The sequence below is a fragment of the Gymnoscopelus microlampas genome (genome assembly GCF_963454915.1).
Source record: "Gymnoscopelus microlampas genome assembly, chromosome: 9".
In the NCBI taxonomy this organism is placed as follows: Eukaryota; Metazoa; Chordata; class Actinopteri; order Myctophiformes; family Myctophidae; genus Gymnoscopelus; species Gymnoscopelus microlampas.
The window spans coordinates 55,964,501-55,982,000 of NC_139946.1; the positions used below are offsets into that span (position 1 = coordinate 55,964,501).

General features: G+C 44.5%; 1 protein-coding gene across 1 annotated transcript in view; it reads left to right on the plus strand.

The window, feature by feature from the left end:
- The window catches only part of patj (PATJ crumbs cell polarity complex component), a 164,908-nt gene that overhangs the window by 13,189 nt on the left and 134,219 nt on the right, over positions 1-17,500 (plus strand). Inside the window, exons 5-9 of the mRNA XM_084066804.1 lie at positions 1,977-2,140; positions 2,499-2,685; positions 6,589-6,717; positions 9,102-9,413; positions 11,197-11,299. Coding sequence (XP_083922930.1) covers positions 1,977-2,140; positions 2,499-2,685; positions 6,589-6,717; positions 9,102-9,413; positions 11,197-11,299 — 895 coding nt within the window. The remainder of the gene's footprint in view (positions 1-1,976; positions 2,141-2,498; positions 2,686-6,588; positions 6,718-9,101; positions 9,414-11,196; positions 11,300-17,500) is intronic.

Here is a 17,500-nt window from a genome sequence, read left to right on the forward strand (position 1 = left end):
TTGGGGCATATCGTTATCAGCAAAAACGTTGTAAAATTGCCAAAATAGGCGATCTACAAAATCTAAGCGCAGTGTGACACGCTGTGAGCTTATACATCGTCTGTTTGCTTTATTTACTGTAGGACGATGTATTAAAGGCTTAAAGTCACACTTCACTTCATTTTCAACCTCCTCTTCATGACATGAAGATAATGTTGCATTATGCATTGGTATCAGAGGAGGACAGTTCAAAGCGGTCCCAGTTCGATCCCGGGCTCCCCCCAGAGTTAGTGTTGAAGTAGACTGCCCTAGCGCAGTGGTTCTCAAACTTCTTCGTGCCAAGGACCCCCAAATAGACACTTATTAGACCGCGGACCCCCATTTGAAAAGATAAGCCAGGGACCCCCATAAGAGAAGATTTTTACGGCTCTCTAGCAGTGATTTCAACCATTTTAATTTCAAGGACCCCCAGTTTGACATGCATTAGGGCTACGGACCCCCATTTAATGGCATGTATGTCTCTGGGACCCCAATTCATATTGTAAAATCAAAGTTAATTTAACTCTGAGAGTGTACAAATGTAACCAAATGGACCCGTTAGGGTCCATTTGGTTACATTTGTACACTCTCAGAGTTACAGACCCATAAGGGTCCATCTGGTCCCTGTCCATCATTTAGCTGGGGACCCCCTGGAACCGCCTCATTTACCCCTGGGGGTCCCCGTACCCCACTTTGAGAACCAATGCCCTAGTGTGTCTGATATCTGGACTAGAGGGGCGGGTTCAAAATTTCCGGTGAAAAACTACGTGAGATCCCATCGTGCATCATGAGAGCCCTGTGACGTCACAACATTTTGAGCGACGCCCACTGCACTCTGGTTGGTTGGGGAAATGAAACGCTTCCTATTCCGGGAACATCAACATGGTGGTCCAGGCTTTTATTTTTGAGCTAAACAAAAAAATCACACCTGTGTGAAGGTAGCGGCGCCTTTGATACATTTTGTCATCAATAAGTGTTTATAATGTGTTTATAGCCACGTGTCACGTGAAGCTTGACCAATCACTTTGTTGACGTGTCTGACCAATCAGAACGTTGACGCAAAAGCCAGGTATAGAGGGCTAATATCCGCTCTATACCTAAAGGTATAGAGCGGCTAGCGCCACTAAAAATAAAAGCCTGGAGATCGAGGCTAGTGTTGAAGTGTCGTGTGTGTGTGTGTGTGTGTGTGTTGTGTGTGTGTGTGTGTTGTGTGTGTGTGTGTGTGTGTGTGTGTGTGTGTGTGTGTGTGTGTGTGTGTGTGTGTGTGTGTGTGTGTGTGTCATTTCATCCATGTTTCATCTCTGTGATAACCCAGACATATTTACATCTTTGACAGCTAATACACCAGATGTTGTTGTGGTTGATGAAGAGTCCAGAGAGGTGTTTGTATTAGAGATAGCCTGCACCTTTGACCTTAGCCTAGAGGAAGCCTTTATGCGGTCATTAAATACCAACCACTTCTACATACCATCTCAGAGCTGGGCTATAGGTGCAGACTATTTGTTTTTATATTTGGCAGCCTAGGACATACACACAGACTGGTTGTTAGAGGGTTCCAACAACTTAGGATGCCCAAAAAGGAGGCAAAAAGGCTGGCAAAGTATTGTTCTATTTCTGCTATAATTGGCAGCCGCCACATATGGCGGAGACGCTGTTACTTATACCCATAGAGGAACTGAGTGACATGCTTATTGTATCATGAAGACGTATTCCATGATTTTGTGATGTAATCTCACTGCACCTTTAATATTTGTGTCCCTGTATACTCTCCTTTGTGTGGACATAAATAAATGGTTAAAATGTGTGTGTGTGTGTGTGTGTGTGTGTGTGTGTGTGTGTGTGTGTGTGTGTGTGTGTGTGTGTGTGTGTGTGTGTGTGTGTGTGTGTGTGTGTGTGTGTGTGTGTGTGTGTGTGTGTGTGTGTGTGTGTGTGTGTGTGTGTGTGTGTGTGTTTTTTAGGGGCGGGACACAGAGGCCGTCAGACTGTGCAGACCGGCGCATGGAGGCCTGGGCTTCAGTGTGATTGGTCTGAGTCCTGAAGCAAGCTCCTCCCACCCCGGAGGAAGCCCCGCCCACCAGGGAGTTTTCATCAAACACATCCAACCTGGAGGTGTTGCACACAGGTATGGACTACTACACACTACTACACACTACTACACAATAGACCACCGAAGTCCTGACGTTACTCGTTCATCCCCAGTTTCATAAAGTAATGTCTCTATCGAGAATAACATTGGGTCAATAGCGGTAAAACACGTGAAACACGTTAATGGCACTCAGTGAGTTAAACTATACAACGTTTCTCTTAGCAAAATGGAAGCACACGATTCTCCATGAAGTTGGTCCATTTGACATAATTATGGCTCGAGTGTGTGCCGCCAAAACTGTGTGTGGTTGCCCGAAAATACTTCCCTCAAAAATGACTGTGTGTGTGTGTGTGTGTGCGTGTGCGTGTGCGTGTGCGTGTGCGTGTGCGTGTAGGGACGGTGGTCTCCAGGTGGGGGATCAGGTGTTGGTGGTCAACGGTCGGCGTGTGGACCAGCAGTCTGCCGTCAGCCTGCTCCAGAACACTGCCGACGAGTGGGTGGAGCTAGTGGTGGCCAGGGCCCGCCCCCAACACCCTGCGTCACCATCACCGCCACAGGCCACGCCCCCCACCCCCAACACGGTAAGAAGAATTACATTCACACATCTATAGTCATGTGATCAACACGGATCTGTCCGATATTTCATATTGCATCCTGATTGGCTAAGGTTGGCTTCCAAAGTTTGCAGGATTGGTCCGTTTTGAACAAAATGTCTCAAATCATGAACGCAGCATGCCATTTCCGTGAAAATGTGCACGCACATTCCCACTAGACCGAGGAAGAAATGCCACCCGTTTCACATTGGCCTGTTATAGCGCCACCAGGAGGCCACAATAACCTACCTGACCTGGCGGAGACCTGTGCTCCGAGGAGCACTTTTTCTATTTTTTTCCTGCATTTTTGACGAGACATGCTATATTCAAAGGCCTATAACAAGCCAACGGGGGGTCGCCGTGACATTTTTCTGTCTTTGTTGAAGCTCAGTGAAACCCTCAGTGATTAGCAACCATCAGGGGATCCATCATACTGGAGATAAATATTCTGTGACTACTGACTTCTTGAAAAAGGTACGAAATAGTAAATACTTATAGTAAGTACTCATAGGAAGTACTCCTCATAGTAAATACTTATAGTAAGTACTCCTCATAGGAAGTACTCCTCATAGTAAATACTTATAGTAAGTACTCCTCATAGTGCTGCAGTCACTTTGAGTTGTACTGGCTGTTGACATTGACTGTATGATTTGTGTGTGCGTGTGTGTGCGTGTGTGTGTGTGTGTGTGTGTGTGTGTGTGTGCGTGTGCGCGCGCGCGTTTGTTGTGTGTTCTTTAAAAGGGAATCAGTTTAGTGCAGCGCTGGCACACACTCACTCTGACACACACACACACACACACACACACACACACACACACACACACACACACACACACACACACACACACACACACACACACACACACACACACACACACACTGACAATATGTATTTAAGTCTGAGAGCACAACATAATCAATGACTGTCAACAAGACGGGAACAATCTGGAAATGAGAGAGAGAGAGAGAGGGGGGCGTACAACAGTAGATTATATAACAGACATTGTAGGACATTTAAATGACTTTACCTGCATCATGTTATACAAGTCCTCACTGACCTCCAACTGTCACACACTCTGTGTGTGTGTGTGTGTGTGTGTGTGTGTGTGTGTGTGTGTGTGTGTGTGTGTGTGTGTGTGTGTGTGTGTGTGTGTGTTGTGTTACAACCACCTATATGTGAAGTTTGTTTCCTGTGGATCTTCCAACCAGAAGCGATGGACTTAACTCTTTCACTGCCATGAATTAATTAACTTAATTTAACAAAGAATAATGCATTCATTCATCTGTCCCCTTGACAGCGTAAACGGCGTTTTTACTGAACCTGTGAAAAATCATGTAATATTGTCCATGACCTCCGTCCTCACAGAGATCAGTTCATTACACACACGGGGGTCCAGTAGACTCATGGGGGGAAAAACTGTCCGGCCGCGGTCCTCCATCCCAGAGCTATGGCCGTTTGAATGTGGCTTGTTTTTGGATAAACAGCAGAAAAACTACAGAAAGACAAGAAAAAAATACTTTTATAAATCCTGTAACACGGGGGTCTTCAACGTTTTCAGGCCAAGGACCCCTTGGCTGAGAGCGACATAAAGCAGGGACCCCCATTATATATTGTATTGAATATTAATTTTTTCATAGATTTCATAGGCAGCTTCATAGACTTGTTTCACAGCACTATCACGTTGGATTCATGTTAATGTGTATTTCCAGACATTTAACCATGAACTTAAACAATACTTAGTAAACCTGACCTTTCACTCTGTACTTAGCCTGCTCTTTTCCCCCCTATACTAAACCACTTTGCCGAAAATAGCAGATCTACAAGCACACAACGCCTCGCAGCTCGAGGCGTTGTGTGCTTGTAGATCTGCTATTTTCTCCTCAGAATAGGGATGCTTGGTTGAAGTGGTTAATGTAAAAATCACACAAAGATTCGGCTGACCCCCTGTAGTGACTCTGAGGACCCCCCTAGGGGTTCCCGGACCCCCTGTTGAAGACCTCTGCTGTAACATGAAAGGTAGATTTCTGTTGTTGTGGTCACGTGATTTCTGAGTGTACTCTTCTTCGGTGGTGCTTGGATAGAGGTGTTTATATCATGTAGTGTAATGGGTCATGACCACAGAAGAAGATGTAATAGACGGATCCGCCGTGCACACTAACAACACATTATTACGGTTGTGTGTGTGTGTGTGTGTGTGTGTGTGTGTGTGTGTGTGCACTGTGGATGTGGGTCCTGCGGGTGTGTGTGTGTGTGTGTTCACGACGCCAGGGGACGTGCACGCTTGCACGTTTCACTAAGAGCATACAGCCTACTGTGTATAACCCCAAGTTTGCAAATACTTTTGCCTGCGTAGCAGTAGTTTGTACTGGGTATGGACTAGTAGTAGTAGTTTGTAGTGTGTAGCCTGGCTGTGTCTTTGTTATTAGGGTATGGACTAGTACCAGTAGTTTGTACTGGGTATGGACTAGTAGTAGTAGTTTGTAGTTTGTAGCCTGGCTGTGTCTTTGTTATTAGTGTTACCATTTGCGAAAGCGGAAGAGGCGTGCCTCCGCCCAAGTGGAGCTTACTATGAAACCCTGCTCGGCTTATGTGTCCGTGTGTGTGTCTGTCTGTGTGCAGCCGTCAGAGTGCACTACAGTGTGGCTGAAATATAGCATATATACAGTCAAAACACACACACACACGCACGCACGCACGCACGCACGCACGCACGCACGCACGCACGCACGCACGCACGCACAAAATGTCAATGTTCTAACCCCCAAACACGGTGAAATAGCACGGATTGACAAACGGCAATTCCGTGCATAGATGACTAGGAACTCAGTCATCTAGGCAGTCACGTGACTTTCTCTCTACGCTCTCCCCATCACGGTGAAATAACACAGATTACAAGTACGTAAATACACAATATTTTCGAGCTGCGTTCACTTCCAGCGTTCGCGCGTCTTACTTGTAGTTATTAGTGAAGATGCAGACTTTAGATTTCATGTGGAAACTCCAGCTCAGTAAATTGGTCCCAGGGACGTTTGTGTGTAGTCCCTCATGTCCTGGTACACACGCGCGCACGCACACACACACACACACACACACACACACACACACACACACACACACACACACACACACACACACACACACACACACACACACACACACACACACACACACACACACACACACACACACACCACTCTCTCTCTGTTATCAGCATCCAGGTACACAGCCACACTGCACTGCTGCTACTACTGTGAACTTTAATGAGATCTGATAGTAACACTGTAATAACACACACACACACACACACACACACACACACACACACACACACACACACACACACACACACACACACACACACACACACACACACACACACACACACACACACACACAGAGAGGTGATTACAGTCCATTCATAAAGACAGAGAGTGTCTCTCAGACCACAGTATTGCTTTAACGTTCTTTAACCACTTTTGGGAATGGTATTTAAAGGGATAGTTCACCCCAAAAGTTGTTGTTTTTTCTCTATGGATTTGTCACCCCATGGAGACATGAATTCTTGGATATTGTTTTGTCATTAATTTTGTCAATAATGTGAGGACCGGTAGGCAGCGGCTCCGGTAGGCAGCGGCTCCGGTAGGCAGCGGTTCCGGTAGGAGACGCAAAAGAGACTCTTTGTGTCTCCTACCGGAACCGCTGCCGGTCATCAAATTATTGGAACTTAGGAATGAGACAAAAACTAATAAAATCTCTCTGCCTGTCTGTCTCTCTGCCTGTCTGTCTATCTCTCTGCCTGTCTGTCTGTCTGTCTGCCTGTCTGTCTGTCTGTCTGTCTGCCTGTCTGTCTGCCTGTCTGTCTGTCTGTCTACCTGTCTCTCTGTGTGCAGGAGGACTGGGGTCATGTGGAGGAGATAGAGCTGTTAAACGATGGATCAGGTCTGGGCTTTGGTATTGTTGGAGGGAAGACAACAGGAGTGGTGGTCAGAACCCTGGTTCCTCACAGTGTGGCTCACAAGGTAAGACAACAGAACCCTGGTTCCTCACAGTGTGGCTCACAAGGTAAGATAACAGAACCCTGGTTCCTCACAGTGTGGCTCACAGGGTAAGACAACAGAACCCTGGTTCCTCACAGTGTGGCTCACAAGGTAAGACATCAGAACCCTGGTTCCTCACAGTGTGGCTCACAAGGTAAGACAACAGAACCCTGGTTCCTCACAGTGTGGCTCACAAGGTAAGACATCAGAACCCTGGTTCCTCACAGTGTGGCTCACAGGGTAAGACAACAGAACCCTGGTTCCTCACAGTGTGGCTCACAGGGTAAGACAACAGAACCCTGGTTCCTCACAGTGTGGCTCACAAGGTAAGACAACAGAACCCTGGTTCCTCACAGTGTGGCTCACAAGGTAAGACAACAGAACCCTGGTTCCTCACAGTGTGGCTCACAAGGTAAGACAACAGAACCCTGGTTCCTCACAGTGTGGCTCACAGGGTAAGATAACAGAACCCTGGTTCCTCACAGTGTGGCTCACAAGGTAAGACATCAGAACCCTGGTTCCTCACAGTGTGGCTCACAGGGTAAGACAACAGAACCCTGGTTCCTCACAGTGTGGCTCACAGGGTAAGACAACAGAACCCTGGTTCCTCACAGTGTGGCTCACAGGGTAAGACAACAGAACCCTGGTTCCTCACAGTGTGGCTCACAGGGTAAGACAACAGAACCCTGGTTCCTCACAGTGTGGCTCACAGGGTAAGACAACAGAACCCTGGTTCCTCACAGTGTGGCTCACAGGGTAAGACAACAGAACCCTGGTTCCTCACAGTGTGGCTCACAGGGTAAGACAACAGAACCCTGGTTCCTCACAGTGTGGCTCACAGGGTAAGACAACAGAACCCTGGTTCCTCACAGTGTGGCTGACAAGGTACACATACTCACCAATCATCATCTAGTATTGAGGGTTTAGGTGGTTAAATGCAGCGGTGGAAAAAGTACTCAAATGTTTGACTTAACCCTGCAAGGCCCAGTGTGATCGCACGATCACATGTATGTTTTATAAAGAAATGAGTTTAAATCATTTTTCTTTTCTGTTATTTTTTATTTTTTTCACCTCTAAATCCTCATTGGGTCCTATTGTTTAGTCTTACAATGCCTTTGGCCAGGATATTTGCATATAAATACCCCCCACAGAGCCAGGAATCATCACAACTTGAAAAGAATCTGGGCCTTGCAGGGTTAAGTAAAAAAAAAAGTACTACAATGTTTGAAAATAGCAGATCTACAAGCTTACAACGCGTCACGATGCGACGCGTTGTAAGCTTGTAGATCTTCTATTTTCAATTATACAAATGGTAGTTCCGACCAAGCAATCTGATTGGTTGAAATAGCTATCTAGCCGTGCTTCAAACCAGCATGATAGCACGGGCCTAATCACATTAATAAATCACTCCGCACTGCAGTCCGCACCTGATTAGACCATATATGGCACAGCTGTGCTGTGACGTCACGCTGTTATGTCCCATGGTGGGAAAACAAACAGACGAAAACAAACAGCATGGTGAACATAGCCGAAGCCGAAGTTCACAACGCGTCGCCAGGTATCGCACGGCGAAAATAGCCGATATACAAGTTCACAACACGTCGCCATCGCGACGTGTTGTCAGCTTGTAGATCAGTTATTTTGGCCACGTGACACGGTCGTACGACGGAGCATATAGCCTACTGGAGTTCATTCCACTGCGCAAGCATTGATATCTCAGCTGTGTTGATGAGACGGTGCCTCAAAGCACTGCTACAGGGACTATTTAATGTCTCAGTCAAAAACTCTTCTCTTTACAGGGAAACGGATAATAGCGAAACATTTTTATTATGAATTGCCCCACAATATGAATACATGTGGATGTGTTTTGTTGGTAACTGTTGTATAATCACAATATTACACTCAAGGGTGTGCTTTACCGACATTATTGGCACTTCAGTGATGCTGGCGGAACTCTGCTCCGCCTCGTTCCTGACCACATCACTGGCGTGCCAATAATGACGGTAAAGCACACCCTCTCGTGTAATATTGCTTAAGTAGCCTATGTATACAATAGGGCTGAAGTGGTTAATGTATGTTTTATAATGTAATCATTTATATCTGTAAAGTAGCTAGTAACTGAAAAGTAAAAGTACTGAAAACTGGGAATACCCCAGTAAAGTAAAAGTACCTCAACATTGTACTTCAGTACAGTGCTTGAGTAAATGTACTTAGTTACTTTACACCAGTGTATTTACATAAATACAATAATAATAATATGAAGTAATTTATTCGTGGTACTTTATGTACCACGAATAATTTAACAAACTGTAAACCTGTCACGTGACAATGATGTCATCGATTCCTCCCCCCCATCATCCAATCAGGACGGCCGGCTGAGGACGGGCGACCACATCCTGTGCATCGGGGACACGCCCACCACGGGGCTGGCCAGTGAGCAGGTGGTGAAGGTGCTTCAGGGGTGTGGCCCGCGCGTCCGCATGCTGATCGCCCGCGAGCCACGCCTCCTCCTCCTCCAGAGAGGCTCCGCCCCCGCGCCGCCGCCCACGCCTCCGAGCTCCGCCCCCGTCTCCACCCTCCTCTACCCGCCCGGCTCCGCCCCTCTGCCCGCCCCCCAGCTGCCCCAGCAGCCCCCCCCCGACACGCGACGGCCCCCCCAACGCAGAGCCAGCAAGACAGTGAGTACATGCACACACACACACACACACACACACACATACACACACACACACACACACACACACACACACACACACACACACACACACACACACACACACACACACACACACGTGCACGCTGTAATTAAAAATATAAACACATTTTAAAAAATATATTGAAAATATATTGAAAATAGCAGATCTACAAGCTCACAATGCGTCGCATTGTGAGCTTGTAGATCTGCTATTTTCAAAAGGCCGAAATGTATATAGGACTGAAGTGGTTAAAGGTAGGGTAAGTGATATTTTTGGGTTAAAACAAAAAGTATTTTGTTAAAAGGTTAAAGCACTATATTGTGATAGTAATCATTGCTATAGAGTGTTTGTTCAGTAACAGGAGTCTCCCTGTCTCTCCAGCTCTTTAATAAACAGAAAATACATTTTTCGGTAGGTGTCAAAATCTCAGCCAATCAGGAGAAAGTACCCATTTTTAAGCTTCATTTGTGTAGTGTTCCAGTTCCAATTGTGTCTGCTCATTTCTTAGTGTCATCACTTCCAATTTCACTTGTTTAATCTGTATCATGATTGAGTTCTCTATCCTGATTGGATAAAATTGGAAATTAAACTGAAACTGAAACGAAAATGCATTTTCTGTTTAATAAAGAGCTGGAGAGACAAGGAGACTCCTTTTACTGAACAAACACTCTATAGCAATGAGTACTATCATAATATAGAGCTATTTAACACTTATTTTAACCAAAGCAAATCACTTACCCTACCTTTTAATGTGTGTTTTGTAATAATAAAAATCTACAAAGTAACCAACGTTTTCAGATAATTGTAGTGGAGTAAAAGTACAATGTTTGCCTCTGAGATGTAGTGGAGTAGAAGTAAAAGTACTGAAGTTGGGTGATGCAACTTTTATGATGCAGAGGACCACTATATTTCCACAGTCACTCCAGAGGGACACGATGCATATACTGGCGGGCCATTCTATGTCACGCAAAAATAGCAGATCTACAAGCTCAAAACTCATCACAGTGCGACACGTTTTGAGCTTGTAGATCTGCTATCTTTTATCACGGTGGGAAAACAAACAGCACGGCGAAAATAGCCGATCTACAAGTTCACAACGCGTCGCCATCGCGAGGCGTTGTCAGCTTGTAGATCCGTTATTTTGGCCACGTGGCATGGTCATACGACGGCGCATATAGCCTACTGGAATCAGCTGTGTTGATGAGACGGTGCCGGAGAGCGCTGCTACAGGGACTATTTAATGTCTCAGTCAAATAAACTCTTCTCTTTACAGGGAAACGGATAATAGCGAAACATTTTTATTATGAATTGCCCCACAATATGAATACATTTGGATGTGTTTTGTTGGTAAGTGTTGTATAATCGCAATATTACACGAGAGGGTGTGTTTTACCTACATTATTGGCACTTCAGTGATGCTCGCGGAACTCTGCTTCGCCTCGTTCCTGACCGCATCACTGGTGTGCCAATAATGACGGTAAAGCACATCTTCTCGTGTAATATTGCTTAAATCAAAGACTCAGAGCACCTGCTGCTCATATCAACCTGCGCTGCTTGATTATGTGCTGTATCCAACATGACAGCCATGTAAACGTGTGTCTGTGTGTCTGTCTGTCTGTCTGTGTGTGTGTGTGTGTGTGTGTGTGTGTGTGTGTGTGTGTGTGTGTGTGTGTGTGTGTGTGTGTGTGTGTGTGTGTGTGTGTGTGTGTGTGTGTGTGTGTGTGTGTGTGTGTGTGTGTGTGTGTGTGTGTGTGTGTGTTTCCAGCCCAACCTGGATGGATATGAGATCCATGAGGTTCCACTGACCAAGAAAGAAGGACAGAGTCTGGGCATCTCTATCATCGGATACAACCCTCTGACCAGCCAGGGTGACTCACCTAGTTAACTCATTGATACAACCCACTGACCAGTGACTCACCTAGTTAACTCATTGATACAACCCACTGACCAGTGACTCATCTAGTTAACTCATTGATACAACCCACTGACCAGTGACTCACCTAGTTAACTCATTGATACAACCCACTGACCAGTGACTCATCTAGTTAACTCATTGATACAACCCTCTGACCAGCCAGGGTGACTCACCTAGTTAACTCATTGATACAACCCACTGACCAGTGACTCACCTAGTTAACTCATTGATACAACCCACTGACCAGTGACTCATCTAGTTAACTCATTGATACAACCCTCTGACCAGCCAGGGTGACTCACCTAGTTAACTCATTGATACAACCCTCTGACCAGTGACTCACCTAGTTAACTCATTGATACAACCCTCTGACCAGTGACTCACCTAGTTAACTCATTGATACAACCCTCTGACCAGTGACTCATCTAGTTAACTCATTGATACAACCCTCTGACCAGTGACTCATCTAGTTAACTCATTGATACAACCCTCTGACCAGTGACTCACCTAGTTAACTCATTGATACAACCCTCTGACCAGTGACTCACCTAGTTAACTCATTGATACAACCCTCTGACCAGTGACTCATCTAGTTAACTCATTGATACAACCCACTGACCAGTGACTCATCTAGTTAACTCATTGATACAACCCACTGACCAGTGACTCATCTAGTTAACTCATTGATACAACCCACTGACCAGTGACTCATCTAGTTAACTCATTGATACAACCCTCTGACCAGTGACTCACCTAGTTAACTCATTGATACAACCCTCTGACCAGTGACTCACCTAGTTAACTCATTGATACAACCCACTGACCAGTGACTCATCTAGTTAACTCATTGATACAACCCTCTGACCAGTGACTCACCTAGTTAACTCATTGATACAACCCACTGACCAGTGACTCATCTAGTTAACTCATTGATACAACCCACTGACCAGTGACTCACCTAGTTAACTCATTGATACAACCCACTGACCAGTGACTCACCTAGTTAACTCATTGATACAACCCACTGACCAGTGACTCACCTAGTTAACTCATTGATACAACCCACTGACCAGTGACTCATCTAGTTAACTCATTGATACAACCCACTGACCAGTGACTCACCTAGTTAACTCATTGATACAACCCACTGACCAGTGACTCACCTAGTTAACTCATTGATACAACCCTCTGACCAGTGACTCATCTAGTTAACTCATTGATACAACCCACTGACCAGTGACTCACCTAGTTAACTCATTGATACAACCCTCTGACCAGTGACTCATCTAGTTAACTCATTGATACAACCCTCTGACCAGTGACTCACCTAGTTAACTCATTGATACAACCCTCTGACCAGTGACTCATCTAGTTAACTCATTGATACAACCCACTGACCAGTGACTCATCTAGTTAACTCATTGATACAACCCTCTGACCAGTGACTCACCTAGTTAACTCATTGATACAACCCTCTGACCAGTGACTCATCTAGTTAACTCATTGATACAACCCACTGACCAGTGACTCATCTAGTTAACTCATTGATACAACCCTCTGACCAGTGACTCATCTAGTTAACTCATTGATACAACCCACTGACCAGTGACTCATCTAGTTAACTCATTGATACAACCCTCTGACCAGTGACTCATCTAGTTAACTCATTGATACAACCCACTGACCAGTGACTCATCTAGTTAACTCATTGATACAACCCTCTGACCAGTGACTCACCTAGTTAACTCATTGATACAACCCTCTGACCAGTGACTCATCTAGTTAACTCATTGATACAACCCACTGACCAGTGACTCACCTAGTTAACTCATTGATACAACCCACTGACCAGTGACTCATCTAGTTAACTCATTGATACAACCCACTGACCAGTGACTCATCTAGTTAACTCATTGATACAACCCACTGACCAGTGACTCATCTAGTTAACTCATTGATACAACCCACTGACCAGTGACTCATCTAGTTAACTCATTGATACAACCCACTGACCAGTGACTCATCTAGTTAACTCATTGATACAACCCACTGACCAGTGACTCACCTAGTTAACTCATTGATACAACCCTCTGACCAGTGACTCACCTAGTTAACTCATTGATACAACCCACTGACCAGTGACTCATCTAGTTAACTCATTGATACAACCCACTGACCAGTGACTCATCTAGTTAACACATTGATACAACCCTCTGACCAGTGACTCATCTAGTTAACTCATTGATACAACCCACTGACCAGTGACTCACCTAGTTAACTCATTGATACAACCCTCTGACCAGTGACTCACCTAGTTAACTCATTGATACAACCCTCTGACCAGTGACTCACCTAGTTAACTCATTGATACAACCCTCTGACCAGTGACTCATCTAGTTAACTCATTGATACAACCTTCTGACCAGTGACTCATCTAGTTAACTCATTGATACAACCCACTGACCAGTGACTCATCTAGTTAACTCATTGATACAACCCACTGACCAGTGACTCACCTAGTTAACTCATTGATACAACCCTCTGACCAGTGACTCACCTAGTTAACTCATTGATACAACCCTCTGACCAGTGACTCATCTAGTTAACTCATTGATACAACCCTCTGACCAGTGACTCATCTAGTTAACTCATTGATACAACCCACTGACCAGTGACTCATCTAGTTAACTCATTGATACAACCCTCTGACCAGTGACTCACCTAGTTAACTCATTGATACAACCCACTGACCAGTGACTCACCTAGTTAACTCATTGATACAACCCACTGACCAGTGACTCACCTAGTTAACTCATTGATACAACCCTCTGACCAGTGACTCATCTAGTTAACTCATTGATACAACCCACTGACCAGTGACTCATCTAGTTAACTCATTGATACAACCCACTGACCAGTGACTCATCTAGTTAACTCATTGATACAACCCTCTGACCAGTGACTCATCTAGTTAACTCATTGATACAACCCTCTGACCAGTGACTCATCTAGTTAACTCATTGATACAACCCTCTGACCAGTGACTCATCTAGTTAACTCATTGATACAACCCACTGACCAGTGACTCACCTAGTTAACTCATTGATACAACCCACTGACCAGTGACTCATCTAGTTAACTCATTGATACAACCCACTGACCAGTGACTCATCTAGTTAACTCATTGATACAACCCTCTGACCAGTGACTCACCTAGTTAACTCATTGATACAACCCACTGACCAGTGACTCACCTAGTTAACTCATTGATACAACCCACTGACCAGTGACTCACCTAGTTAACTCATTGATACAACCCTCTGACCAGTGACTCATCTAGTTAACTCATTGATACAACCCTCTGACCAGTGACTCACCTAGTTAACTCATTGATACAACCCTCTGACCAGCCAGGGTGACTCACCTAGTTAACTCATTGATACAACCCTCTGACCAGTGACTCATCTAGTTAACTCATTGATACAACCCTCTGACCAGTGACTCACCTAGTTAACTCATTGATACAACCCTCTGACCAGCCAGGGTGACTCACCTAGTTAACTCATTGATACAACCCTCTGACCAGTGACTCATCTAGTTAACTCATTGATACAACCCTCTGACCAGTGACTCACCTAGTTAACTCATTGATACAACCCTCTGACCAGTGACTCATCTAGTTAACTCATTGATACAACCCTCTGACCAGTGACTCATCTAGTTAACTCATTGATACAACCCACTGACCAGTGACTCACCTAGTTAACTCATTGATACAACCCTCTGACCAGTGACTCACCTAGTTAACTCATTGATACAACCCTCTGACCAGTGACTCATCTAGTTAACACATTGATACAACCCACTGACCAGTGACTCACCTAGTTAACTCATTGATACAACCCACTGACCAGTGACTCATCTAGTTAACTCATTGATACAACCCACTGACCAGTGACTCACCTAGTTAACTCATTGATACAACCCACTGACCAGTGACTCATCTAGTTAACTCATTGATACAACCCACTGACCAGTGACTCATCTAGTTAACACATTGATACAACCCACTGACCAGTGACTCACCTAGTTAACTCATTGATACAACCCACTGACCAGTGACTCATCTAGTTAACTCATTGATACAACCCTCTGACCAGTGACTCATCTAGTTAACTCATTGATACAACCCTCTGACCAGTGACTCATCTAGTTAACTCATTGATACAACCCACTGACCAGTGACTCATCTAGTTAACTCATTGATACAACCCTCTGACCAGTGACTCATCTAGTTAACTCATTGATACAACCCTCTGACCAGTGACTCATCTAGTTAACTCATTGATACAACCCTCTGACCAGTGACTCACCTAGTTAACTCATTGATACAACCCTCTGACCAGTGACTCATCTAGTTAACTCATTGATACAACCCACTGACCAGTGACTCACCTAGTTAACTCATTGATACAACCCACTGACCAGCCATGGTGACTCATCTAGTTAACTCATTGATACAACCCACTGACCAGCCATGGTGACTCATCTAGTTAACTCATTGATACAACCCTCTGACCAGTGACTCACCTAGTTAACTCATTGATACAACCCTCTGACCAGTGACTCATCTAGTTAACTCATTGATACAACCCACTGACCAGTGACTCATCTAGTTAACTCATTGATACAACCCACTGACCAGTGACTCATCTAGTTAACTCATTGATACAACCCACTGACCAGTGACTCACCTAGTTAACTCATTGATACAACCCTCTGACCAGTGACTCACCTAGTTAACTCATTGATACAACCCTCTGACCAGTGACTCATCTAGTTAACTCATTGATACAACCCACTGACCAGTGACTCACCTAGTTAACTCATTGATACAACCCTCTGACCAGTGACTCACCTAGTTAACTCATTGATACAACCCTCTGACCAGTGACTCACCTAGTTAACTCATTGATACAACCCACTGACCAGTGACTCACCTAGTTAACTCATTGATACAACCCACTGACCAGTGACTCACCTAGTTAACTCATTGATACAACCCACTGACCAGTGACTCACCTAGTTAACTCATTGATACAACCCACTGACCAGTGACTCACCTAGTTAACTCATTGAGTGCCAGAGGTTTTTTAAAACATGGGACAGCCAGTGCCAGTGTTTTTTTTTACCATTTATTGGAGATCGTTTTAGAGCTGTAGAAAAAACACGGCTACTAAGACATATTTTTGGATATGGAATGATAGTTCACTCTCTCTTTGCTTCAGTTGAACTGTGAGCTTCTCTACTTGGCTGTCTTTCTCTCCTAGCTTATTGTCTCTCTCTGTCAGTGTATGGTTGATCTCCTCCAGCTTACCATCTGTTTGCTTCAGTTGAACTGTAAGCTTCTCTACTTGGCTGTTAAAGGAGAATTTTGGACTAAAGTTTTATTACCTTTTCTATGATGTTATGATTAGGGCTGGGACTCGATTAAAAAAATTAATCTAATTAATTAGAGGCTTTGTAATTAATTAATCTAAATTAATCGCATTTGAATCGCACATCAATATTTGACCTGAGATCAATGAAAAAAAATGTTTTCAAATGGATTTTGGTAAACGTCTTTAAGTACATGTACTCAAGAACTGTACTTAAGTACAATTTTGAGGTATTTGCACTTGACTCTCGAATACGCCTATTTCCAATTTTTTAATACTTTTACTTCTACTCCAGTAACTCCACTATATCTCAGAGGCAAATATTTTACTTTTAAACTTATTTTAAAACTTTAGTTACAAGTTACTTTGTAGATTTCGATTAATATTATAAAACATACAGTAACCATGTGAAAATAGCAGATCTACAAGCACAAGGCATTGTGAGCTTGTAGATCTGCTATTTTCCACCATTGGAGGCTGGTAGAGTGTGTTGTTGTTAGTTGTTTTATAGTCGTTTAATTAATTATTTAAAAAAATCGCGCGCATGTGACCCGCACCGCATCGTGCCCCCCCCCCCCCCCCAACGGGACAAACGCGCGCGTGGGGGGCGGCATCCATTACAGATTCTGATTTGCCCAGCCAACATTATCAAGCAGGCTATGCGGCACGTCTTCATTCAGTGGCTGCTCTGTTGTTGTGAGAACCACGTCGTTCTC